The sequence below is a fragment of the Mustela lutreola genome, chromosome 15 (genome assembly GCF_030435805.1).
Source record: "Mustela lutreola isolate mMusLut2 chromosome 15, mMusLut2.pri, whole genome shotgun sequence".
Classification (NCBI taxonomy): Eukaryota; Metazoa; Chordata; class Mammalia; order Carnivora; family Mustelidae; genus Mustela; species Mustela lutreola.
Genome location: NC_081304.1, coordinates 603,698 through 629,798, shown reverse-complemented (window position 1 = coordinate 629,798; position 26,101 = coordinate 603,698). Strand labels below are relative to the sequence as shown.

The window sequence follows — 26,101 nt, the reverse complement described above, 5'->3', positions numbered from 1 at the left end:
GGGCGACTGAACCCCACAAAGTCGTTAGCGTGGATCATGCGGCAAAACCCTCGCTTAATACGTCGATAAAAGGGGGCGCCTGGAGGGCTCAGTGGGTTAAGCCGCTGCCTTCGGCTCAGGTCAGGATCTCGGGGTCCTGGGATCGAGCCCCGCATCGGGCTTTCTGCTCGGCGGGGAGCCTGCGCCCCCCCTCCCCGTCTGCCTCTCTGCCTGCACGTGATTTCTGTCTGTCAGATAAATAAATAAAATCTTTTAAAAAACCACGTCGATAAAAGGGGCGCCCGGGGGCTCAGTCGGCGAAGCGTCGGCCTTCGCTCCGTCGCGATCCCGCGGTCCCCGACCGAGCCCCGCATCGGGCTCCCGGCCCAGCGGGGGCGTCCGCCCCCCACCCCAGCCCGTGCTCGCCCGCCCGCTCGTTCCCGCTCAGATCAAGTCGCCGCAGCTTTTAGCACCCGACGAGCCGGACAGGCAGACTGCGCGGGCGGGGACAGCCGGGGCAGAGGGAGCCCGACCTCGCTCCCCGGACCCCGGGGCCACGACCCGAGCCCCAGGCCGACGCCTCTCCAAGCCGGTGCCCCGCACGCAGAACCGCTCGCGAACGACGACGCTGACGGAGGTGGGCGGTGCCCGGAGGTCGCCGACACCGGCTCGGGGCGGACGAGCCCCTGCAGCGCTCGGAGACGCGGGTTCACACGTGCAGCGGACGTGGCTCGGGCCTGGAAAAGACAGATTCTGCGCGTTGGGTCCGGAGAGTCCGCGCAGTCCCGGGACAGCGTCAACCTCCGGAACAACACCGCGGGCTCCCCCGCCAGCGAAGACCGGCGCTCGGGGGAGAACCGCGTCCGCAGCACCGGCCACGCGGCTCCCGCCGGAACCCCAGGCACGTGCGGACGGGCAGCGCCGCGGGCTCTTTTTATAGGGTGGGCGGGGTGGGGCTGTTGGAGGGAAAGGGGAGCTGGAAGTATAGTGGCTTCTCATTGGCCGGACGATGGCTCCTCCCCATTAGATGGGTGGTGACGGTCTCTCATTGGCTGGGCTGTGGCCAGAAAATTGCGGGAGGAAAGACCATTGGCTCCCGGAAAACCTCGCTGCAGGCACGTAGGCGGCCTGCCTGCTCCCTCTCCTACAAACCACCAGCTTCCTTCCTTCCAAGCAGGCCTGGGTCACGGGGTCCCCCCTGACGGGCCCCGCTGGTTCGGAGCAGGTGCCTGAACAGGAGCCTGCCTCCCCGCGTGGCCTCTGCAGGGCAGCGCCGAGGGCTACGTGGGGTGCGGGGCGAACGCAGGAGGGCTGCTCTTCGGTTTTGCTCTCTCCGTACTTACTCCAGCTGTAGAACGTGCATCGGTACAGCCGCGCGCGCTGTCCGTGGGTCGGTGTGCAGAGCCCCAGAAGACCGCCCGAGAGCAGCGCACGACCAAAAGCCATACTTCATCAGTCGGCCTCAGATACCCTCTGCCTGTGGCTCCAAACCTGACCGGCATCAGAATCGCCAGGCAGGTTTGGGGGGTTTTAAATTTTGTTTTGTTTTTAAAAGATTTATTTATTTATTCGGCAGAGATCACAAGTAGGCAGAGAGGCAGGCGGGGCGTGGTGGGGGGAGCAGGGTCCCCGCGGAGCAGGGAGCCCGATGCGGGGCTCGGTCCCAGGACCCTGGGATCATGACCCCAGCCGAAGGCAGAGGCTTTAACCCACTGAGCCACCCAGGCGCCCCTTACCTGGCGGGTTTTTGAAACAGAATGCTGGCACCTGTTCCCAGTGGTGCGTGGGGTTTAAAATTTAGATGGTGGTCATACTGCTGGCCAAGGAACCACACTTTGAGCCCATCTGCTCTAGCTGCAGCAAATCTACACTGTGTCTGAACACAGCAGGCTCCTCAGACGGACCCCTCAGCTCGCATTCTAGCTTCTTGAAACGCACTTCCCCTACACGATCTTGAAGGTTTATTTGAATTGTTAATACCTTCTTTAAGTCCTTCCTGCTTGCCTCAAGCCTCAGAATTTAGGTAGAACTGAGAGGATACCCAGGAAATTCTACTTTGCATTACATGTATTTGCATAATTTCACCTTTTCTACTGGATCATAAGCCATTTAAAATTGAAGACTGCACTGGACTTTTACAAAGGTTAAGTGCGCGAACAAGTGACAGTTAATTTGGTCAGAATCCTGCTAAATATTGGTAATAGCAAGACTGGAAATACAATATCCATAAACAGGGGACTGAGTGAATAAAATTGTATGTTGTGCCAATTATCAGTGCATTCTATCTCAGCTCTAAATTCGAACTTCATTGCGCGATCCCTGAAAATGGATCTGAGCCCTCTATTTTTTGTGCGCTCTCTGGCGTGATGCTGAACTTTGTCAGTAGAGGGTGCTGGAGAGACACTGCGGGAGGAGGATCCTCGGCTTCTGGCTCCTGCAGCTCCCAGGGCTTCTGCGGCGCCCGGCCCTTACCGTGCACACTGGCCAGCATAACCAGTATCCACCAGCTTCTCCTTACAACCCCCTTGAGTGGTGTTGTAGAAAAGTACCTCTAGTGAGATCCCTTGTGTGGAGAAAAAAAAAAAAAAAAAAAAAAAAAAAACACCTTTCCCCAGCACCTTCTGGATTAGATTTCCAGCAAGTTCCGTCAGTGCGACATCTGACTTCTCTGCCACCAGGTGAGCCAAAGGCGGCCTCCTCCAACAGTCCAGATCTCATCCTGGGGCACAGAGTGGGCTCCAACGTCATAGCCCTGATTGGGGGGGCTGTGGTTACTCCTTGTTTCTTACTATTCTTGCATTCTCTTTTTACTAGCCAATCCCTCACACCAATCCCCAGTTATTGTTAGTGATTCTTTATATTAAACTCTATTCCAAATTATTGTGTGCTTCCTCTCTCCTGATTGGACCCCACGAGGGAAGGACTATCTCTATATACTGCGAGGGCATGCTCTCCAGCATGTACTGTTGAACCATAAAAGCAAGATGGAGAAACATGCATGAGGTACTGTCATTTAAGAAGGGGTTGTACAGGATGCAAATATATATTGAAATAGAATATGTAAAATGTGGTGGTTTTATTCTGGATAGTAGAGTGAGTTAGCATTGTTAGTCTGAGACTTTTTAATGTATGTAATGTGAGATCATGCAGATGAGTGTGTTAGGTCGGTACTGCTGGGAACCAGGCATTTCAGATAGGAGTGATGGATGTGAGGTCAGTAAGGGCAATTATTCAGCATCCTGTATACCTAGATTTGAATCAGAAGGACTAGCGTGAGTTCATAATGCACTTTGCTTTAAAAAGTTTCCTCATGCTGTCCACTGAAAAGTCCTAGAAACAATGACCAGTGCAGTAGCAATGAGCAATTCTAGCATCCGTTCTGTGGTTTTTAAATACCAATTCCTACTAAAGGAACCAGGCTTTTTGGTGAGAGGACTGATTTCAAGTCTAAAGCAGGAAATGTACAAGCAAATGTATCAAAAAGCAAAAAGACTGCTAACATTTGAGTATCTTCTCAAAAAATTTTAGAGTCTAGCTAAAGAAATTCTATTAGCAAAAAAAGAAAAACGGGATTTGAGTATCAATAAGAATAATTCAAATGAACTGAAAATCTCCAACCATTTAAATCCATAACTCTTTTTTTTTTTTTAAAGTAATCTCCATGCCCAATGTGAAGCCCAACATGGGGTTCGAACTCACAACCCTGAGATCAAGACCTGAGCTACGATGCTCAACCAACTGAGCCACCCAGGAGCTCCCAAAATCCATAATTCATAAGGATATATTTTTTTTAATTCTTTGTTCACTTTCGGAGGATGCTGAGAAAGGAATTTGGATTTTTTTTTAAACTTATGGATTCACCTTGTCTTTATAAAATTTACAACAGAGTAATCAAATAGTGAATGAGAGGAGTTTCTCATTATGAAAGTATTCCTTGGGCGCCTGGGTGGTTCAATTGGTTAAGTATCTGCCTTCAGCTCAGGTCATGATCCCAGGATCCAGGGGTGGAGCCCTGCGTTGGGCCCCCTGCTCTGCGGCGAGCCTGCTTTCTCCCTCTCCTGCCTGCTGTGCTCACTCTCTCTCTGACAAAGTTGTTTTTTGTTTTGTTTTGTTTTGTTTTAAGGAGAGATTAGGGCAACCTGGACACTAAATACATATTTGAAGAAATTACTTAGTTGTAACTTGTTTTCACATGTGGTAATGGTATCGTGAAAATGTTTTTAAAACAGTAACAAGGAAGGGGCGCTTGGGTGGCTCAGTGGGTTAAGCCTCTGCATTCGGCTCAGGTCATGGTCTCAGGGTCCTGGGATCGAGCCCCGCATCGGGTTCTTTGCTCAGCAGGGGGCCTGCTTCCTCCTCTCTCTCTGCCTGCCTCTCTGCCTACTTGTGATCTCTGTCAAATAAATAAACAAAATCTTAAAAAAAAAAAAAAACCACAAAAACCAGTAAGGAGAAATACACACAAATGACAACCTAAAATTACCCTCTTATTCCCGCTGAAAATGGAGGGAATGGCGCTGACACAGACCTGAGTAAGGCAGGGGTTAGGCCGGAGGCCAATGCAGACCCCGCGGGTTTACCTGTCGGAACCTCCATAAATTAAAACGGAATCAAGAGAGCGTCCTTTGGGTGGGGTTGGGGCGGGCAGGGGAAGCTGCGCTCAGCTGCGGACCAGCCGGAACCTCGCAGTGGCCACTGCCGCCCCCCAGCCGCAGTCACAGCTCGGGGCTGGCGAAGCCACCGTCCAGTCTGCAGCTGCCCCTCCCGCGCCCCCGTGTCCTCCGCGGACGTGGGCTGCTCCCCGCGGGGCAGCCGGCTCGGTCCGGACGGCAGCTCCCCGCTGCCTCCGAAGAAGCCCAGCGTGCTGGTGCGACGGCCGGAGACCACCGGACTCCTCGGGGCCCCGGGCTGCCCCCGGCAGGCTTCCCGCTCCGACCATCCCGCCAAGAGCCGACAACACGCATGTCGTAGCACGTCGGCTTTCACGACCAGGAGTTACCAGCTTCGCCCGAGCCCCGCAGAAACAACTGCGCGTTCCCGCAAAGCCGGCGCCGGACCGTCCCCGCACGTGCCGGGACCGCGGGCGGACTCGACTTCACACCCAGCTTCCCGCGCGCCCCCGCCGCCACGTGGTGCGCACCCGCGCGTGCGCACTGCCGACCGGCCGGCCTACGTGACGCGCCTCCGGGCGGCAATGGCGGTGGCCTGGCGAAGCCTGTCTCCAGGTCCAACTGACAAACCAGGCGCCCCAGGATAAGTCCTACAGAGGGTCTGCCTGTCCGCCTCCTGGGGAAGGTCTGCTTGTCCGCTCCGGGCCGCCCCCGACCCGCGAGCCGCGGAAAAGGGCGAGATGACCCGCGGGGCCGCCCGGCCGACCGCCGCTCTCCGCCCCCGCGCTCCGATTGGCTTCACGGCCCGGACCGCCCCTTCCTCGGGTTGTCATTGGCCCAGACGGAGATATGTGGGCGGAGCCGCACCGCCCTCTCTGCGCTCCTACTGGCTTGGAGTTGTGGCCCGCCCCCTCCCGGCGTTCTCATTGGTCGATCGGAGCCTCCGGGGGTGGGGCGGCACCGGGGGTGACTTCAACAAAGGGCGGCGGGCGCCGGGCGTCTGTGACCGAGTCTCCGGGTGCTGCTCTGAGGCCGAGTCCTGGGCCCGGCCTGCCCCGCTCCAGATGAAGTGTGAGCACTGCACGCGGAAGGTGGGCCCGCGCGCTCGGGGCGGGGCGTCGTCGGGCCGGGGCGGGACATCGTCGGGCCGGGGTCGGACCTCGGTCGGGCCGGGGTCGGGGCTGCTCCGGGTCGGGGGGTCAGTCCCGCCGGGGTCGGGGCTGCTCCGGGTCGGGGGGTCAGTCCCGCCGGGGTCGGGGCTGCTCCGGGTCGGGGGGTCAGTCCCGCCGGGGTCGGGGCTGCTCCGGGTCGGGGCGTCAGTCCCGCCGGGGTCGGGGCTCCTCGGAGTCAGAGGGTCGGGGGTCGTTCCAGCCGGGGCTGCTAGGGGTCAGGAGGTTGGTCCGGCCGGGGTCGGGGCTGTTCGAGATCAGCGGGTCAGGTCGGGGTCGGAGCCGCCTGCGGTCACCGGCCTCCGGGAGACCTGGTGCCCCGTGCTGGCGTCGGGTCCCAGCTGCGGCGCGGTCCCGGGTTCCCTGGCCCCGTGGCCCCCCGGCCGCCATCGCCGGTCTCCAGGATGTGCCGCTCCCGGCGCCTGTGCATCCTCCGGCCGACTCGCCTCCTGTGTGACAGCTGGTTCGGGTATACCGGGTGGAGGGCAGCCGGTAAGCGGCGGCCGCTGCACCTGCCAGATGCCCGGCGCTCCTGCGCCTCAGGTTACACTTCCAGGTGCCTGTAGTCACCTGACATTTGGGCTCACGCTCAGTCTTTCCTGTTCTCTGGCACTTGTCTGTCGTTTCAAGATATGTTTGAAGGCCCCCCGCCAAAAAGCAAAAACCAAAAAACCCCACTCAGAAAAACAAACTGACCTCTGTCACCACTCAGGGCAATCCTAGCGGGCACCGTTCTTGATGTGGATGATTGAAACGATGACCAAAACATGTTTTCTGTGTGCTCACCTGTTTTTAAAGATGTTTATTTATTTACTTATTTGACAGAGAGAGAGATACAGCGAGAGAGGGAACACAGCAGAGGGAGAGGGAGAAGCAGGCTTCCCGCCGAGCAGGGAGCCCGATGGCTCCCTGGCTCGATCCCAGAACCAGGATCATGACCTGAGTGGAAGGCAGATGCTTAACTCCTGAGCCACCCAGGCGCCCCCAAAACATGTTCTTAAAGAGTTTTTATACAACTTACATAATTACAGTAAGAAAACAGGAACGTAGGGAGGGCAGGGCTGGTCCTCCTCTCCACCTGGGTAACCCTAGGGACCGTGGTAGCCTTCCACGCTTGCTTCTAGGCTGTAACGGCGTAGAGAGCCGTTCACTGTGGGAATCGGGTTTTTTGGTTTGTTTTTCCAAAAATTAGATCATATAAATATTTTATCACTTTCCCTTTTTTTTTTTTTTTAAACTTAACACTATACGGAGATCCATTTCCAGAGCATTACTCACAATTCTAGTTCAACGTAATCTGAATGTAGCAGGTGTCCAGGCTGTCGGTGTTATTAACCTGGCGGTGGAAGGCCACGTTGCTTCTAGTTTTCAGTTACCGCAAGGACACAGATAGGGGAGGGCATGCATGTGTGTGCACAAGTCCAGGTGCTTTTATTTTTATAGAAAAGATTTCTACATATGAGGCTAATGGATCAGAGTGTACACACATCTTTCTAAACTGAGAGTCAAATTAAAAGTATTCTTCTATGTTCCTTTGCTTTTTCAAGGAATGTAGTAAGAAAACAAAAACCGAGGACCAAGAGAATGCGTCAGTTGAAGGACCGAGTCTGGCCCAGGAGAGCGGAGAGGCAAGTAATTTCTCAGTTTCGCGTTAGCCTGGAGTAAATGGCCGGGGCTGTTTTTCTCTTCTCGGAGGGCTCCTGTCCCTGGCACACCACTGCTCTAAGACAAAACATGCTGAAGTGGTGCCCCTGCAGGGGCTGCGGGCATGTGGGGCGGTCATTCCTCCCGTCCAAGAACTAACGAGGCCCTGGGTTGGTCATTCCAAGGCACGTGACCTTCTAGACAGAAGTGCCAAGAGCAAGAGTTCTCAGAATATGTACACCCAGCCGAAGCCGACTGAGTGAAAAACAAAGGAAAATAGCATCTTCCGTCACTGACTGGAAATAGTGGCATAATATTTAAATCTCCAATTTCTTAAAAGAAAAATTTCACTCTGTAAAATGGGAGTTTGGGTAGGTAATTTATAAAAGAATTCAAATCTCGCGATCCTGTAAGTTTATTTTTCCAGTGGTTTCGTCCCTAACTCCATTCTTGAGGGTTTAAATCCTTCTTAGCTAGCAGCGATGGCTTAAGTTTATTGGGTAGGAGAGGTCACTCTTCCCTTGGAAAGGACTGGTCCTGACTTCACTCGTGGAGAGCTGGCAGCGTGGGAGAAACAGCAGCAGGTTTCGCTTGAGTCTCTTGATGCCAACACAAGGTCTGACCTGGCGGAGCTGATCTCGTTCCTCGTATACCAGCTCTGCTCTGCTCTGGCAGCTTAGGGCTTGGCAAGCAGCAGATGAAATGGGCACCCGGGGCGCAGAGGCAGAAGTAGCAGGGAGCGCCTGGCGCCTCCCACAGCTGCCCTCTGGCCACATCACCTCGGACAGACCTCTAACCCCGGGAGCCCGGGAGCCCGGGTTTCCTTATCAGTAACCTGGGGACTTGGGTCCCTTCCCTGTCAGGGCTGTGGTAATGCAGAGATAAGATATGCACACAGCCTCAGCAGGCGTCCTGCCAGCGTGGTGGGCGGCACCCCAGTAGCAGCTCAGGCGGGTGCACTCCCCAGGCGGGGGGAGGTGTGGACAGAGTGGTCTGGGGCAGGAGACAGCTCATGGGTGGGGGCAGGTGGCTTAAGGCAGCTAGCGCAGGGGAAAATGAAGGAAAGAACCTGGCAGACCGGGCGGTGGGAGCCCAGGCAGGCCGCGCCAGTGCTGAAGGCAGGAGAGCGGGTGTGGCCCGGGAAGCCGCGTGCAGTTTGCGGTCCAAGGGCACGGAGCTCTACGGGGCTTGGGAAAGGAGAGGGCTCCACCGGAGGTGAAGATGGGGGAAGTGTCGGGCTTGCCGGAGCTGGCACTGCTCTGCCGAGGCTGGTGGCCGAGAAGGGACAATGGACAGTCTTCCCCGGGATACACATGTTTAGGAGACCAGAGGAAGTGGAAGGAACAGGTCAGTGGGAAGGGACCGGACCCAGCCCCGAGAGCTTGCAGGAAGGAGAGCGTGCGGTGCGTAGCGCACCAGGCGTGGAGGGAGTCCCACCGGGAGCAGCGCGGAGAGCGCGCATGGGTCCCTGGAGGGCCAGGATTCTCCGTGCAGCGCAGCAGTGTCTGTGTGCCGGGCCACGTGCTCCAGACCCTTGCTGTGGCTGCTCTGGCCCACCCGGGAGCTTGTTGGAAACTCCTGGGCACCATTCAGACCTCGGGAAGCCAGGCTGCCGACTTCCTTGGCGAGCTGTGGGCCTTGATGAGCTCAGCGGGGAGTACAGAGTAGGCCAAGAGCGGAATCCCCGGGGGCAACCCAGAAGGGGACGGAGGGACGGAGGCACCGGGCCAGCTCCTGAGACACAGGAATGTGGATTTCTTCCAGCCATGTGACAGTGCTGTCCTGTTCTCACCCTGGATTGTCATCTGGGTGACTCCTTGATCTCACTGTGGCCTATTCTATCCCCCGCGGCGCCCGGAGCTCCAGGCCTGGCTCTCTGTTGTCCAGGATGATCCGTGTCTGTGTTCGTGTTGGTCTCATGCTGTCATTGTCCCCAGAGAAGCACATGTTTTGGTCTTTGTTGAAGACTCAGACCAGAACACCCTTGTTTCATAGAAGGGAGAATTCCATAAACTGGCCGATGCCAAGATCTTTCTGAGTGACTGCCTGGCGTGCGACAGCTGTGTGACAGCGGAGGAAGGAGCCCGGGTCTCCCAGCAGAATGCCAAGGACTTCTTTCGAGTTCTGAACCTTAATAAGGTAGGGTTCCTGGGCACTTACTGGTTCTGTGGTCTGGGGGCGGGAGGTGGTGGTGAGGCATGGAAGCCTCTGCTGGGGCACCGGGCACGCGTCTTGGCCCTGGCCCCATATCCCTTGCTGGAGTCCAGTCTCTCCAAAGCCCCTGCCCAGGGTCATGTTCCCTCACTAACGTGATATGAGGCAAGGTCCCTAGTCTGTTCCTAAAGGCAAGGTTCCGGTCGGACGGTCTTTTCAGGCTGGAGCAAGGCCGTGGGTCCTCCGCTGTCCTGTGTCACTCAGCTTCGGACAGGTGAAAGGAAGGGCAGGTGAGCCAGAGGGGCTGAAGCATACCTGGGTTTACCCCTCGCTCCCGGCCGCTCTCAGGAAGCCGGGTCACAGCCGGGCCTGCCTGCAGCAGCGCAGGTGCCCCTGGGAACCCCCCCCCCCCCGTCTCGGTAACAGCCAGTGTGTCAGGGCCAGGCAGAGCCCGTGAGCGGTGTGGGCTGCACGTGGGCACCGCGGCACAGAGGACAGAGCACGGCGGTGTCGTGCGTGTCTGCCGCTACCCCTGTGGCGTGCTCCTGGGACGTCATCCAGCATTTTTAGGTCACGGTTTCAGAGAGAAATATTGGTCTTCCTGTCGTCAGCAGTGTAGTGTGTCTGTTCCCTTCCTGGTGGTCAGGTTCCCCGGGAGGCCCCCGAGTGAGCGGCAGTCCCCACCTGCTCTTGCTTGTCCTTCTCTGAACAGAGTGGCTTTTGCTCTGCTACTGCACTGAACAGACTCGGCTCATTTGTGGTGCAGCTTAGCTCCTCCCCGTGGCAACAGCTCGATTCAGGCTTCAGTGGGAAGTTTTACTGTTAAGTAGATGTTTATAGAAACTTGCGGTCGATGTGCGTGCCAGCCGGCACTGCCGCTGCAGACGCCGACATGGAGGAGGAGGAGACGGTGATTTCGCGAAACTGGACGGAGGGGAGGTTCCCGGGCGGGGCGAGCTGCTCCCGCGGCCGTCGGGGCGCCGCGCTTGCCCTTTCTCCGCTGCCGCGGGCCTGGGTGCTGTCTGCTCCCCCGCTGGCCACAGAGCAGCTCCCTCAGAGAGGGGACGTTTGAGTGACAACAGCGTGAGGCCTGGAGACCTGGGCAGGGCATCAGGTGGAAGGGTTGGAAGCACCGAGTCTGGCTCCTGGAGCTGGGGACAGACGACCCTCTGCCCTCCCCCTTCCGTTAGCAGCGGAGACTCACGATGCCCCCGGCCCCTGCCTCCTCACTCTGCTGGGCTGCGTTCAGAAGCGTGACTTGCTGACAGCGTCTGACCCACGCAGCCCTGTCCTGGTAATCCCGTGTGTGCCCCGAACGCCAGGTTACAGGGTCACGTGGGAGACCTGACGCCGGCGTCCTCACCTGCGTCACGGCCCCTGTGTTGCTGATGAATTGTTCGTGTTTTTCTCAGGAGTTCCTGAGCGGCCACTGTCAGTTTTGACTCAGGGTGTTGATGGCCTTGTTGTTTCATGTTTACACACTAATTTTTTTAAAAGGTTGTATTTATTTTTTTGTCAGAGAATGAGCACAGGCAGGGGAAGCAGCAGGCAGAGGGAGACGTGGGCTCCCCGCTGAGCAGAGAGCCCGACGCGGGGCTCCATCCCAGGACCCCAGGATCATGACCCAAGCTGAAGGCAGATGCTTCACTCACTGAGCCCCCCAGGCGCCCCACACAGTATTTTTTTTTAAAGATTATATTTATTTATTGGACAGACAGAGATCACAAGTAGGCAGAGAGGCAGGCAGAGAGAGAGGAGGAAGCAGGCTCCCTGCCCAGCAGAGAGCCCAATGCGGGGCTCCGGGGCTCGATCCCAGGACCCTGGGATCATGCCCTGAGCCGAAGGCAGAGGCTTAACCCACTGAGCCACCCAGGTGCCCCCCCCAGTACAGTATTTTTTAGAACAGTTTATAGAAGGTGAGAATGATCCACTCCTTAAAAATATCCTGCAGTTTGGGGATCCTGGGTGGCTCCGTCAGTTAAGTGTCTGACTCTTGGTTTCAGCTTTGGTTATGATCTTGGGGTCATGAGATCAAGCCCTGTGTCAGGCTCTGTGGTGAACGTGGAGCCTACTTAAGTTTCTCTCTGTCGCCCTCTGCCCCAGCCCTGCTCTGTCTCTTTCTGTCTCCTTAAAAAGAAACAAACAAAATACATGCATACATGCATCCATACCCCACAGTTTGCCATACTGACCAGGACTGAGGTCCCTGGGGACAGATCTCCGGACACTGTTTCGGTGTCTATGTATTTTGTTCTAATTGAAATGTGTTGGTGTGTGTGTATCTTTAAATTGTTATTGGGTCATTTCAGTTATTTATGGGCCAATATGGTAATATTTATTTTTCCTCTAGAATTACCCACTTTTGTTCATGTGTTCACATTTATCGATAGAATATTGTTTTTAAAAATTGATGAAATCTCTAGGGAAGTCACACTTCTTAATCCTAATTTTTTCCCTTAATTATATTTGCTAGTGCGTGTGTATTCTATCACTGTTTCTTTTTTTTTTTTTTTTTATGTATTTATTTGACAGACAGAGATCACAAGTAGATGGAGAGGCAGGCAGAGAGAGAGAGAGGGAAGCAGGCTCCCTGCCGAGCAGAGAGCCCGATGTGGGACTCGATCCCGGGACCCTGAGATCATGACCTGAGCTGAAGGCAGCGGCTTAACCCACTGAGCCACCCAGGCGCCCCTCTATCACTGTTTCATAGAACACTTACTACATTCTGTTTGACTGGAGTCTTCATTATGGTGTCTTACGTCACTCTGCGTACCCAGCACCCGTATCATTCTCTCCTCTGTCTCCCGCAGAAATGTGATCGCTCACAGCACAAAGTGCTGGTAGTGTCAGTGTGTCCTCAGTCTCTGCCTTATTTTGCCGCCAAATTCCGCCTCAGCGTGACGGATGCATCTAGAAGACTCTGCGGCTTCCTCAAAAGTCTTGGTGAGATGTCTTGATACTGTCGTGAGTCTACGAGGCCAGCCGACAGCTGTCCTCTGTCTCCAGCGTTCAGCTCCCGGGGGCGCAGCTTAGACCAGGACCTCCGCCAGCATCTCGAGGAACGTAAGAGGACCCTGCCTCCGACCTGCAGGAGGCGGGCGTCCCTCACCCCCTTACTGCGCGGGTGGGTGTTGCGTGAGGTCTGTGGCTGGCCCACCAGGAGCAGCAGGTGATGGGGTGGCGGGGACACGTCGGAGGGTTCAGGGATTGCCAAGGCGTGTGGCGTCGTCTCAGCCCCAGGGCCCGTAGAAGGCTGGGACAAGCCTAACCATGGCGAGATGACCGGCATCCTGCTGTCCGGGGTGCTCTCCGGAGAGCAGAGCAGGGAGGGAACGGGCTGTAACCCTAACCCCCGCCCACCCACCCTCTGTGCAGCATCTGCCACCCTGGGCTGTCGTCCTGCACAAGACCACCAGGCAGGCTCAGGAGAGGAGAACTGGAGGCGTTTGCCAACATGAGTTTTGGGTTTTCTGCAGTGGCTTTTTTTTTTTTTTAAAGATCTCATTCATTTATTCACGAGCGACAAATAGGGAGAGAAAGGGAGAGGCCGTGGGAGAAGCAGACCCCCCACGGAGCAGGGAGCAGCACGGGCTCCATCCCAGGACCCTGGGGTCATGACCCGAGCCAAAGGCAGACGCTTAACCAACGGAGCCACCCCGTCGCCCAGATTCTTTTTTTGTTGTTTTTGTTTTTTGTTTAAGATTGATTTATTTAGGGGCACCTCGGTGGCTCAGTTGTTAAGCATCTGCCTTCGGCTAAGGTTATGATCCCAGGGTTCTGGGATCGAGTCCTGCATTGGGCTCCCTGCTCAGCGGGGAGCCTGCTTCTCCCTCTCCCACTCCCCCTGCTTGTGTTCCCTCTCTCACTGTGTCTCTCTTTGTCAAACAAATAAAATCTTTTAAAAAAAAAAAAAAGATTGATTTATTTATTTTACAAAAAGTGTGTGTGCGAGCATGCCAGCTGGGGGAGGGGCAGAAGGAGACGGAATCCGAAGCGGACTCCCTTCTGAGCACAGAGCCGGACACGGGGCTCAGTCTCTATACCCCAAGATCATGACCTGAGCCGAAACCAGGTGTCAGATGCTCAACCAGCTGAGCCACCAAGGCGCCCTGCAGTGGCTTTTAAAGACCTAAACACGTGGAGGGTTACTAAGAAAATAAGGCGACACTTGGAATGAGCCCCTGGTCCTTAGGGCACTTTGCATGGTTCCTGCACGCACTGCCTGCTGCCGGACTGGGCCACAGCGCCGAGGGCCGTGGGGCCGTTCCCTCAGGCTTGGGATCTGAGAAGGCTCAGGTGGGCTTGGCTTTACCGGAGACCAGAGTTCCTAGATACTGTCTCTCCTCATACTGAAAGGCCCTATTTGGGGAGACAATTTTTTAAAGAGTGGGGCATTAGATATTAGTAAAACATATCCACAATGAACCTGATTTAAGTGTCATCTTAAAACATTACCTTATGTTTTATAATTTTTTTAAGAAAAATTATCTAGCTGCAGATATTAAGGTTATTTAATTCACTGTGCTATAATTATTAAAAGTACAATGTTTTGTCTCGGGCTTATGTGCCAGTATTAAGAAAACTTATTTTAAAGATAGCTAAAAAGAGGCACCTGGGTGGCATAGTCATTTAAGCCTCCAACACTTGATTTCGGCTCAGGTCATACCTCAGGGTTGTAGGGTTGAGCTTCATATCAGATCTGTGCCCAGACTGTGGCTCTCTCTCTGGCTCTCCCCCTCCCCTTGCTTGCACTCTCAAATAAGATCTTTCGTAAGAAACACACACTAGGGACACCTGGGTAGCTCAGTGGGTTAAGCCTCGGCCTTCGGCTCAGGTCATGATCTCAGGGTCTAGGGATCGAGTCCCGCATCGGGCTCTCTGCTCAGCGGGGAGCCTGCTTCCCTTCCTTTCTCTCTGCCTGCCTCTCTACCTACTTGTGATCTCTGTGAAATAAATAAATAAAAATCTTTTAAAAAAAAATGCTAAAAGCTTTAAAAAGAAAACAAGTTACAAATCAGCCTAAAAATTATGGCATTCAGAAAGGGATGGGCTGCCAATTTACTCTATTCTTTTTTTTAAGATTTTGTTTATTCATTTGACAGACAGAGATCACAAGTAGGCGGAGAGGCAGGCAGAGAGAGGAGGAAGCAGGCTCCCTGCTGAGCAGAGCACCCGATGCGGGGCTCGATCCCAGGACCCTGAGATCATGACCTCAGCCGAAGGCAGAGGCTTAACCCACTGAGCCACCCAGGTGCCCTACTCTATTTATTTTAAAGAGATCAAAGATCATCAGACAGATCTGACCTCTGACCAGAAGAGAGTGCTGCGGGTTCCGTGTAATCTCACGTTACCGTTACGGCTACTGTGAGGTTTTGCATCAGTGTAGATCTAGAGAGAACAAGAGCAAGCCAGAGAGAAAACATACATATTTTCTTGTGAAAAATGATCCTGTTTGTTGTTTGAAGAAGAAGGTGAGGCACGGTCCTGGGCTTATGCGGTCTGTGGTACAGACGAGGTAAGAGGGAGACGCAGAGCTCGGTGCTGTGGAGTCTGCAGACTCGCCGCGGTCCCCCGATAGGTGACGAGAAGCTGAGCGCCCCCTCTTTCCTGCAGGGGTGCACTATGTCTTCGATACAGCAGTAGCCGCGGACTTCAGCATCCTGGAGAGTCAGAAGGAGTTTGTGCGCCGGTACCAGCAGCACAGCGAGGAGGAGCCGGCGCTGCCCATGCTCACCTCCGCCTGTCCCGGTGAGCACCCAGGGCCGCGGCTGCACCTCCTGTGCCAGAGGCACCATTTCTCACGAGTCTGCCTTGGGGGCAGGCGTGCAGATGGGTGAGGTCAGAGGTCACGGGCCCCCGGCACTGGGCATCCTAGACCTGGAGGGAGTGGAGAGTTGGTGGGGATCCCCGCAGGCCCACTCCGGAGCCCCCCACCTCACTCAGCCCCTGCCTGGTGCACACCAGCCACCCCCCACTCCCAATATGGCCTGATACTTGCTGCATCCAGGGTCTTGAGCCCTTTAAGTCTGTTTATGTGTAGGTTTGGAGGTTCTAGAATGTTCTTCCTAAATGATGATGCACTTTCCCTGGGGATTGCTTTATACCCAAGTGTGTCAGAACTATAACTGGTTCAGCTTCACATCACCTCTCAAATTTAGGGACATGAGGTCAGATTCGGGTCAAAACTAACCCTTGCCTACAGTCAGTGTTGCCCTTTTTGCTTCTCAATGACCATAAGGACATGAAAGCAACGTCAAGGTCGGATGATCTGACCTGGCAGATGGGATCAGGGCTGTGGGCAGTCCTGTGCCGGCTCGCGGGGCGTGTCTTCCTCATGCAGGGCTCCCGGCCTTGGGGTGCCCTTGCTGCCCACAGACTGACCGGTGTCTCCTGTGGGGTGTCCCTCTGCAGAGCTGGGCGCCTCATGCCAGGCCTCTTCTCCGAGTACGTCCCCTCTTGTCCCGGCCTGTCAGTGGTGGCCCGGGGGAGGGGGGAGTCTGCAGTGCTGCAAGAAAGAGCCGGCACCAAGGTAGCATGTGAGCGCTGTCATCCTCCCCTGCTGCTGTGAAGCCCGCAGCCGCTTCTCTGTTCTCCTGACTCCATGGGAGCTGGCAGGGGCTGTCCAGGGCACAGGCCGGTGTGTCTGCCCCCGGCCAGTGTCGAGTAACAAGTTTCCGATCACAGGTCTCCTCAGGAAAGTGCTGACCTGTCTGGTTTCAGATGCAGGGCACCATGGGCTCTGGGACCCGGATTCCTCCTCCCCGTCCCTGCTCGGTCCTTCGCCACCCCCGGGCTGTGCATCCTCCGTGGGCCCCGGCCCTCACCTCCCGCTGTTTGGCGTGATGTCCGGTGCCTCTGGCCGCCCCACATCGGCTTCCCTGCAGCATCGAGGTGCCCTCCGCCAGGGAGCCGTGTCTGCAGGTGCCGGCCTGGCACTGAGGCTGGGTGGGCGGGGCCTTCCAGGCCTGCCGAGCAGTGGGAGGGACTTTGGGCCCCCAAAGGCTCCATCCTGCTCGGCAGTTTTTTGTTTTTAACGTTCAGAGGCAAGGGATAAGGAGAGTCCCTGCAGTGGCCGCTGCCCTCTGAGCTCGGTGGTCGTCACGGACGTTTCCTGTGCACACGACCGTGGTCATCGCGGACATTTTCCTGTGCACGCTCAGGCCTGCGTGCCGCTGGCGGCTGCGGTCAGCGTTTGTTCAGACAGGGTTGCCGCGTCGCCTGACGTGCCTGCTGCTGCTCCTGGCCGGCAGCGGTCAGAGGGAGGTGGCCGGCTGTCCCCGCGGTTCGATGAGCAGCTTTGCACTCGCCGTGGTGCTGTGGTGGGGATGCCTGTCCGTAGGGCCGGCCTGCGTGTCCGTAGGGTCGGCCTCTCACCGGGCTGTGCCCAGGAGGTGAAGGACACGAGCCCCACGTCCTGCAGGCCTTCTCTTGACCCGCGTTCCCCGGACGGCACCGCCGCAGGGGGAGCCCGGCCCACAGCGGCCCTCGGCAGCTCAGGAGATACTCAGTACCAGGCCAGGTGCTTAGGCGGAGACCCCGTGTGCTCTCTGGACCTCACCCGGGCCTGTGAAATTCTGTCCTTGTCCTGAAGAGGGGGCAGTTGTTGGCTGGTAACTTGCGATAGGCTTTGTGGCCGCACAGTGGGAGGCCGGGTGCCCTGGGACGATGCCGCATGGCTGCTCCGTGAAACTTGTTTTCTGCACCCGTTTTCACTTTCTTCCGCTGCATCCTCTCTGGTCAGGGGCTGGCAGGGCCATCTTCCAGTCTAGGGCATATGCACCTGGGGTCCCTGGGGTCCAAGGTGCCACGAATTCCCTGGAAGGTCAAAAGAAGTGGTGTCTGGCTTTCCCCCAAGTGACAGGGTCCAGGAGCTCAGAACTCGTGTGTCACGGAAGGAGGAGGAGGCCCTGCGAGGAGCTGATGGCCCGTTCTCTCCCCAGGCTGGGTCCAATATGCCGAGCGGGTGCTGGGCCACCCCGTTACCCCACACCTCTGCACCGCCAAGTCTCCCCAGCAGATCATGGGCTCCCTGGTGAAGGATTATTTCGCCAGACGGCAGGTAAGCCGACCGCCTCCCAGAGGGCAGCACGCGGGCTAGGAGATGGTGGGTGTCCCCAGGAGGCACAGTGAAGGTGGTCTTGGCCTCAGATCGAGTGGAAACACTGTCTGTCCTGGTGGTGGGGGGCCCCGGAGATGACTGCCGTGGAGGCGGCCCTGTGTGGGGGCCTGGCCTGTCCCCCAGGCCACAGTGAGTAGGCACGTGACTCCTTTAGCCACTTCTGCCTTCACGTGGTGGGAAGACTCCCAGGCAGGCTCCTGAAGGCCTTCCCACGCCCTCACCCGCCACGCGTCCCCCCAGTGCGCGGCGCCTGTGTTTAGCTGGCCCCTGCACTGTGCCGCCCCACTGCAGGTCCCCACTCCGACCCCCTGCCTGTGATCTAGGGCCACCTCAGGAGCCCTGGCAGCGGCCAGGCCTGGTTCCTCCCGGAGGTCCCAATACCCCAGTGGTGCCCGTGATGTGGCCCCCTTTTGTGGTCGGGTCTCCAGCTGCCAGGGTGCCCACAGTCCCCCTCAGATGACACATCTCTCCAGGGAACCGGTGAGGTCTGGCCCTGGAGACACTGGAGAACAAGACACAGCAGAGCAAGGGATCCCACAGACCCAGAGCTTTAAGAAGCCACACACCTTTGACACCCTCGTGCACTTGGGGTGCAGGAAAAGCAGCTGTGCGACCTTCTCCCTTGTGCTTGCCCCGTCCCCACTGTTTGGGGGAGTCCGGGAGTTTGCCAGTCCTAGAGGGTAACCGGGCCTGTGGGCCCGCTGAGAGACGGGTGCTCTCCTCAGGCTGGGGCCTGTGTGGGGCCGTTCGCCGAGGCCTCGCCACAGATGTCACTCAGCGACTGCCCTCTCGTGGTGTGGCTGCCGACTCTGCTGCAGGCAACAGAGAAGCATCCTGAATAGGTGTCCCTTGGGAAGTTTCCGGGAAGTTTGAGGGTCGGCCAGCCAGGCGACAGTCCCACAGTGCCTTACCCTTTTTGGCGTTCAGTCAGCATGTGCACAGGTCTAGGGCAGGGGCGTTCAGCTCTTGGCAGCTCTCCCCTGGCATCTCCGGCTGCCGGACCTTCCGGGCTCTGGGTGGCTCGGCCCCGTCCAAAGCGAGGCGGCCCTGCGGGGGGCCGGTGTAGCCGGGAAGCAGGCGCGGGTCACAGCTCGGTCTGCAGGAGGCCGGCCCGGACCCAGAGTGGCCTCAGCACGTGGGGGCACCCCTGGGGAGGGGTGGGGGCACCAGCTCCCAGCTGGCCTCCTCATTTCCCCACAGCCCCAAGCAGGCTTTGCCCCTTCTTCCCAGAACCTGTCTCCAGACCAGATCTTCCACGTTATCGTGGCTCCTTGCTACGATAAGAAACTAGAGGCCCTTCGAGAAGACTTGCCCACCGCTTCCCACGGCTCCCGGGGTGCTGACTGCGTGTTAACCTCAGGTGAGGGGTGGGCGGGCAGGGTACGCCTGGGGCCTCTGGCCGGTCGTCCTCTGAGGTCCCGACAGGACTCCGGAGGGTTTGAGTGCAGGGAAGTAGGGGAGCAGCGCTCCCGCAGCCTCGCATCCCATGTGAGACGGAGGCTCTGCCGACCGACTGGACCTGCACGTGGTAACACGGGGACTTTTTTTTAATTTAGTGTCAAGTGGGAGCCCGTGGGGCTCCAGTGACCTTGCCAGCAGCCCCCACACACTGTGCTTGGCAGAGAGCCTGCAGCAGGTTCTGTGCGCTGGGGCAGAAGTGATTCTCTGGTATCCCTGAGAGCCCTTCAGTGGGACACTGCCGTTGGGGGGTGGCTTACATCCGCAAGCCCCGTGCCACGTCGGCAGGGCAGCCAGCTCTCGGGGGCAGAGACTCCTGGGTGCGGGTCCCCCAACCTGAGACTCCAGCATGAGGACCTGAGGAGGGCCTCTGCTTCCCCGGTAGCCAGTGGGTTTGCGTGAGAACCGCGCACCAGCCTTGCTCGGGCACAGTGCCAGCTTTACCGTTCTGTCTCGTGTTGAGTCACTGCATGTGCGTGTGACGCCACTGCCCTGGGTAGCAAGGGTTTCTGGGGGCCCTGGTGTAAAGGGAAGTGGGAACGTGGTTCCGATTCTAGTTCATCTTTGCACACCACCGACCTCCACGTAAATGCAGCCACTGTGTCCTGGTCCTCCGTCCACAGGTGGTTTTACACAGGCATTTTCTGCTTCAGAAACAAAAATACGGAGAGATTGTTGGCAAAAGCATCCCTTGTTTTAAGGGCAGAAGGAGGACTTGGACTCTTAAATTCTACCAGAATTTTTCACGTTAGCGTTATGCTGTGCCAGAGATGGGTTCCCACCCTCTGTGCGGGTGACCGTGCCCAGGGTCACGTTAACGGAAGCTCCCGTGGGAGAGATAACCTTGGAAGCAGCTCCTCAGGAAGCCTGATGTCCAGCTGGCGTGGGCCGTGTGGCTCCTTCCGCCATGCCTTATGCCGCCTCTTTGTCTGTAGGTGAGGTCGTTCAGATGATGGAACAAAATGACCACGCAGTGAAAGATGCTGCCGTTGACACTCTGTAAGTGACTTTTGCAGGGAGGGGCACCTTGTGGGTGGCCTCCCTTCTTCCTGATGAGGCCATGGGCAGCAGAGCGATGGGGGGAGGGGGCCTGACCTGGGATTGCCACTTCCTGTGTCGTGGCTCGTCCCCCACCATGACCCTCGGTCATCCTCACAGCTCTCCAGCAGAACACCAGCGGGGCCCTGGTGTGCGGTGCCACCCACTGGGGTGTGGCGATTTGGGTTTCCGTGGGGATATTTAGGTGTCCACGCCCTCCACCTCTGAATTCTGTGTGTTCCTGGTGTTGTGTGTCAGCACCTGCCCAAGGGTGGGTCACCTCTGGGGAAGAACGGCTCCCCCACGTCTCTGCGTGCTAAGAGCACTGGGCCGGGGTTCTGTGGTCCTGGTGTTCCGAACCTTGCAGCCTGCGCTCCCTTATGTGCAGGCCTCGGGCTCCGCGCGGGGCGAGCCCGGGCTGCTGAGCGGTGGCCGCCCTCGTGTGAGAGGCCACCTTGAGGTGCACAAAAGTGACGGCAACAGAGCCTGTGGCCAGAGCCCATGCATGTCCCCACTGGGGCGAGTGTGCACAGAGTCCCAACTCTGGCCCGAGTGCCGCAGTTTGGGGGGACACACGGATGCCGGGCGGCAGAGAGGGGAGCCACCAGCCCCGCGCGCTGAGCGGGGCTTCGCCTGCTGCTTCAGCCACAGTGGTCTCAGGGGATGCTTCGTGTTAGTTGTTAAAACTCAGCAACATGAGATTTTTGCCTGAATGTCAATATCTGTAAAAGGTTTCTCTTTTCACGGGGAACCTGACTCTGGAAGTCTGACTCCTGCTTGTGTCGCTGTCTGCCTGGCCAGGTTCGGAGGCCCGAAGGAGGAAGAGGTGAGACGCCATGACGGGGCCAGCTCGGACGGGTACCTGGCGCACGTCTTCAGACACGCGGCCAAGCAGCTGTTCGACGAGGACGTGGGGGAGGTCACCTACCGCACCCTGAGGTCTGCCTGTGCGCTCAGCACCGCTGCCCCAAGCCAGTGGGCGCGCACGCGGGTGGTGTGTGTGCACGTGTGCGAGTTGGGGTCGGGGGCTGGCTGGCTGGCAGGGTTTAGAATAGCCAAGACCAAAGTGCTGTTTTTATTCAGATTTTTCATTTTGCTAACATTTCAAACTTAGATTGGAAAACGACTGTCTGCCGCAAAGGACGCGAAAGATGCTGTAGATTAAAATCCATTTTGGTGGGATGCCTGGTTGCTCAGTGGGTTAAGCGTCTGCCTCCCTGATCCCGGGGTCCTGGGATTGACCCCAGGTCCAGCCTCCTGCTCAGCGGGGAGTCTGCTTCTCCCTCTCCCTCTGCCCCTTCTCCGTGCTTGTGCTCTCTCTCACTGTCTCTCTCTGTGTCTCAATTAAAATAAAACCTTTAGGAAAAAAACCTGCTGTGTTCATCTTACAGGAACAAAGATTTCCAGGAGGTCACCCTTGAAAAGAACGGGGAGGTTCTGTTGCGCTTCGCCGCTGCGTACGGCTTTCGGAACATCCAGAACGTGGTTCTGAAACTGAAGAAGGGCAGGTTCCCATACCACTTCGTGGAGGTGCTCGCCTGCGCCGGGGGTAAGACATGGGGTCTGGTCTGCCCCCAGCGTCCTTCCACGGCCCCCCACAGCCCCTTACGAAGCAGGCCCTCCTGGGTTACTCCAAGCCTTGCTCGTTCTGACAGCTCTGTGGGACTGTGGAGGCTGCCCTGGTGGTTCTGACCCGGTGGTCCCTCTGCATCCCTCAGCACATAGTAGACAAGTGCCCCCTCAGAAGACCCCTGGGGACATGGTCCCAGAGAAGAGATGCTCCTGGCAGCTCATGAGAGCCTGATCTTGGTTCAGATGGCCCCACCGGTAGGCAGGTTCTTTCCTGAGGGACAGAGGCAGGTCAGGGAGGCCCACATGGGAAATGGAGGCTGACAGGAGGCACCAGGGCCGGGGTTCCACGCCAACGGCCAGGGACTTGCTGGTGGAATAGGTACCAGTGTCCAGGGAGAGGATCCCATGGCCTCCCGGTGGCTGTGGGACCACCTGCGCCCTACTGAGCAGGGAGGCCCGCAGGTTTCCAGCCTGCCTGAGGAGAGGAGGCCTGGCCAGGGCGCTGGCGACAACCTGCCAGCGCTTCGGAGGGCGTGTGGGGCTGCGGAGGAGCAGACACAGTGAGGATGAGGCAGCGGGGGAGCTGGGCCCGTGGGGGTGCGGGGCGGGGTGTCTGACTCCCCTGGGCCATGGGTGGGGGCTGGGCAGACTCACCTGTGCCCTGACAGCGGCGGAGCCCGGCGCAGGGATCTGCGGAGAGGACTGGGCTCCCTGGGAAGGTGAGCAGCGTCTCCTGCCATGGCTCAGCGTCTTCGAGGTTCAAGATCAAAAGTGTAGCTGGTGGAGGGCGCCTGGGGCGCTCAGTCAGGGAAGCCTCTGCCTTTGGCTGAGGTCAGGATCCCAGAGTCCTGGGATGGAGCCCCGAGTGAGGGTCTCTGCTCAGCGGGGAGCCTGCGTCCCCCGCTCTGCCTGTGCCACTCCCCCTCGCTCGTGCTTTCCCAAATAAATAAATAAAACCGTTTTTAAAAAATAATAAAATCTTTAAAAGAAAAAAAAAGGCACAGCTGGTGGGTACTGCCAAGGGCCAGTAGAGAGGGGCTTGGCCAGGGTGGCAGTTTGCTCCAAATTCTTTTACATGAACTTAGCCCTGTAAATCATGGCATCCTTGAATAAGCCGAGAGGAACCAGCACCAGGACGTGGGAGTTGCGCCCTTTCTTTCTCCAGGCTGCGGCACTCGGGTGCATGGGCTCCCGTGCAGGCTCGCAGGGTCCCACGCCCTCCCTGGTGCCATGCAGCCCTCGGAGACGCCCATGGTGTGGCTGCCCTGGTCACAGTCTTCCTGCTCTTCTCCAAGTCCCGATGGGTATCCACGACCAGCCAGTCCTAGAGGCTGACCGCTTACTTCACTTTTAGGTAAAAAACGTTTCCTGGATAACGTACGTTAAGAGTAGGAAGCATAAGGGGCTGTGAGCCCATGACCGGGGCTCATGAGGCCTCCGGGGCCCCACGTCCAGAGTCAGTCTGGGCTCTGGCCCCACGGCGCCGTTGTTTCTTTCCGGCTGCAGAACCATCCCCTTCAAAGCGGCAGGAAGAATAGCATCAGCTCCCTGCTTGTCTTTCAGGCTGTCTGAGCGGCAGAGGCCAAGCCCAGACCGAGGACGGGCGGGCAGACAAGGCGCTGCTGCGGCAGATGGAAGGCATCTACGCGGACATCCCCGTGCGGCCTCCCGAGACCAGCGCCCACGTGCAGGAGCTGTACCAGGAGTGGCTGGACGGGGCCGACTCCCCCAGAGTCCAGGAAGCCCTGCACACCATGTACCAGGGCGCAGGGCTCCCCGCGGGCAGCCGGGACATCAAGTGGTAAAGGTCGAGCTGGCTGCCGGGGAGGGAGGCGCGGCTGAGCGCAGGCCCGAGACCCTGCAGGAAAACGGCTCGGCTTCTCGGTTGCTACCTTGTTTTTCAGAATTCTCTACCCTCTTTGCTGGTGGTTCCCTCAGTGTTTGACGTGGTGCTCTCTCTGTGACGCGCGACTCGAGTATTCTGACCTGAGGGAAGGATTGCCCCAGTGTACGTATCTCTTTCTCTTAAGACTGAACAGTATCCCAAAGAACAAGAATGAAGACAGACCACTATCTTTTAGGCTTAAAAGAAATCCAAAAAGTGTCCTGTGAAGAACTAAGACCCTAGAAGCTCAGGCTCGTCTGCCTCAGAGAGACTGTGTGAGGAGGCCGCTGTGGGGTCTGCCCGACTCGGCTTATTTTTACCCACTTCACGTTACTCCTGAATGGTTTTGCCAGAATGGGAGTCAGTTGCGTCCTTTTGGAATTGGGAGCTGATACACAAGCCGGGATTTCCAGCTTTCCTGGCAGCAGCCACGTGCTTTCCTGGTGCCAGAGGATGGCGGGCAGCAGCCCCTCCTGGGACCAGACCTCTAACCCAGGGGCTCCGTGGCTGCGGGTGCCATAGGCCCCAGACACGCACCCCCTCGTTCGGCCGTTAAGGGGAGCGCACCGCGAGGTGGGGGAGGCCTGGCGAGGATGGAGGAGGGAGACGGGGCAGAGATGGGCTAGCCGTGTAGGCCAGGCCATGCGGTCAACGGGCGCTCCCCTCCGTCCGTCCTGATGCCGCTGCGGTCCTGCCTCCCCCGAGCCTGTGCTTCCTGAGGGGCGCTCGGGCAGCCCGTGCTGTGCCCACGACAGGCCGCAGAGAAGGAAGGGGACGAGCGGCCCCACAGGCGGGGCCGGCAGCGGCCGGACCACGGACACCCGCGCTCCAGGTCCGGGCTCGTCCCCGAAGCGCGAGACCTCCGCAGAGGGCTCTGGTATCGGGAACCCGAGCGACGACGCTCCTGTCGACCCCTCCGTGCCCTGAAGCCTCCACTTCCCTCCGTTTCCTCGTGTTGTGTGTCGTGCTGTGGCGCGTACCTGTCCGGGCTGTGTGTGGCGTGAGATTGTACATTTCTTTCTCTCTGCTCGTGACCGGCTTCATCCTCTGCGGTCACGGATGATGGAATAAACAGCTGAAGGATGGGTCTGTGTGTGGAGAATCCCTGAACCAGGTGCTCCCTCCAGCCAGGGCCCGGGCTGCGCGCTGAGAGACGCCGGTGTCGCACAGGCCGCGCGCCCTCCGTCGCCTTGCACTTCTGCAGCCAGTGCCTGGCCCGGAGCAGGAGAGCCGTCGTCCTCGGTCTCCAAGGGGGCCTAGAAAGCCACCAGCCAGGTGCGCGGTCGGTTCCCCTCGCTTCGGAAGCAGCCCCTTCCCACTGCACGCAGCGCTCGGGGGCCAGAGCCCAGGCCGAAGAGTGGGGCCTTCCCCGCGGGGTGCTGGGTCTCCTCTGCCTCTCACCTTGGCTTATGGCCACCTTCGTCCTGACCCCGGCCGTCCGTGCAGAGAAGAGGGGCAGCCCCACGGCGGGGCTGGGTGGAAGCCCTCCATGTGTCTGCCTGTGAGCCCCGGGTCCCAGGTGAGGGGGAGGGCAGGGCAAGCCCAGGTTCACATCGCACCCAGCGGCCACGCCACAGGCCTGCTGTCGTCAGGACTGCGGTACAAGTCCCCTCAGACGGCGAGCGTGTCCGGCGTGCTCTGCGCCCTGCCGGTCACCGCGGCGACTAGCTCTGACCTCCAGAGCTGTCCAGTGCCCTACTCAGGACCATATCGGGGTCCAGACGCTTAATTCCATTTCCACCTGGCCTTCGAGCTCGGCCGAGTTCCCACCAGTGTAGACCCCGGTCCCCCTCCTCAGCTCCACGAGTGAGCAACGGAACCCCCATTGCCCCCTGAGTCTGATGCCGGCCGAGGGTGTGGAGTGAGGACATGCTTGTCGCAGGCTCTCCGGCGATGCTGTGGACGTGAGGCTGTTCTGTGGCCTCAGCTGCTGGCCCGAAGCTGAGTGGCAGGCCTAGGACACTTGTCCGCACTGAGGAGACCACTGATTCCTAGTCAGATGGGTCAGCTGAGGGAACCCGGCCCAGGCAGGCAGCTCACTGGCCTGAGGCCGCTTGGCCACCGCCCTGGGCCCAACCTTGGTATTGACGCTCACCTCCTTCCGCACAGGGGCCGGGTTTGTTCCCAGCCGACCAGAGCGCTCGTCTGAAGCAAGTGACCCTCCACTCTTCCGTTCAGGGAAGCAGAGCGTTTGCTGTCCTTTCTGGGCAGAGGCCGGCCCCCTATTTTCTGAACAAGGATAAGCTGAGCACTTTGAAAACGGAGAAACAAGTGCCAGGATGGAAGACTGACTTTACAACTGACTACACACCCACGCACGTCCGCGCACACCTGCACACGCATACACACTCCTGTATGCGCACAGGCGTTCACACCCATGTGCACTTGGATGCACACACACTCGTACACATGAACGTAGACCCAGAAGTCTGTTCCTGGCGTCCATGAGGAGCAGGCCCCCTCCCGGCAGTGG

At 58.1% G+C, this 26,101-nt stretch overlaps 1 protein-coding gene and 1 long non-coding RNA gene across 2 annotated transcripts; one reads left to right on the top strand and one right to left on the bottom strand.

The window, feature by feature from the left end:
* The first annotated feature begins 5,168 nt into the window (after positions 1-5,168).
* NARF (nuclear prelamin A recognition factor) lies at positions 5,169-24,713 on the top strand. Its single transcript, XM_059148413.1, has 11 exons — positions 5,169-5,680; positions 7,306-7,386; positions 9,398-9,541; positions 12,367-12,499; positions 15,170-15,304; positions 17,497-17,615; positions 18,906-19,035; positions 20,069-20,132; positions 20,973-21,110; positions 21,563-21,720; positions 23,307-24,713. The coding sequence occupies exons 1-11, from the start codon at positions 5,330-5,332 to the stop codon at positions 23,546-23,548; spliced, it is 1,695 nt and encodes a 564-aa protein (XP_059004396.1). The 5' UTR covers positions 5,169-5,329; the 3' UTR covers positions 23,549-24,713.
* LOC131816075 (uncharacterized) lies at positions 14,888-16,771 on the bottom strand. The gene is made up of 3 exons (XR_009347939.1): positions 16,381-16,771; positions 15,830-16,061; positions 14,888-15,433 (listed from the first exon to the last, which is right to left on the bottom strand). It is a non-coding gene; the product is annotated as an uncharacterized LOC131816075 (long non-coding RNA).
* Positions 24,714-26,101: the final 1,388 nt, after the last annotated feature.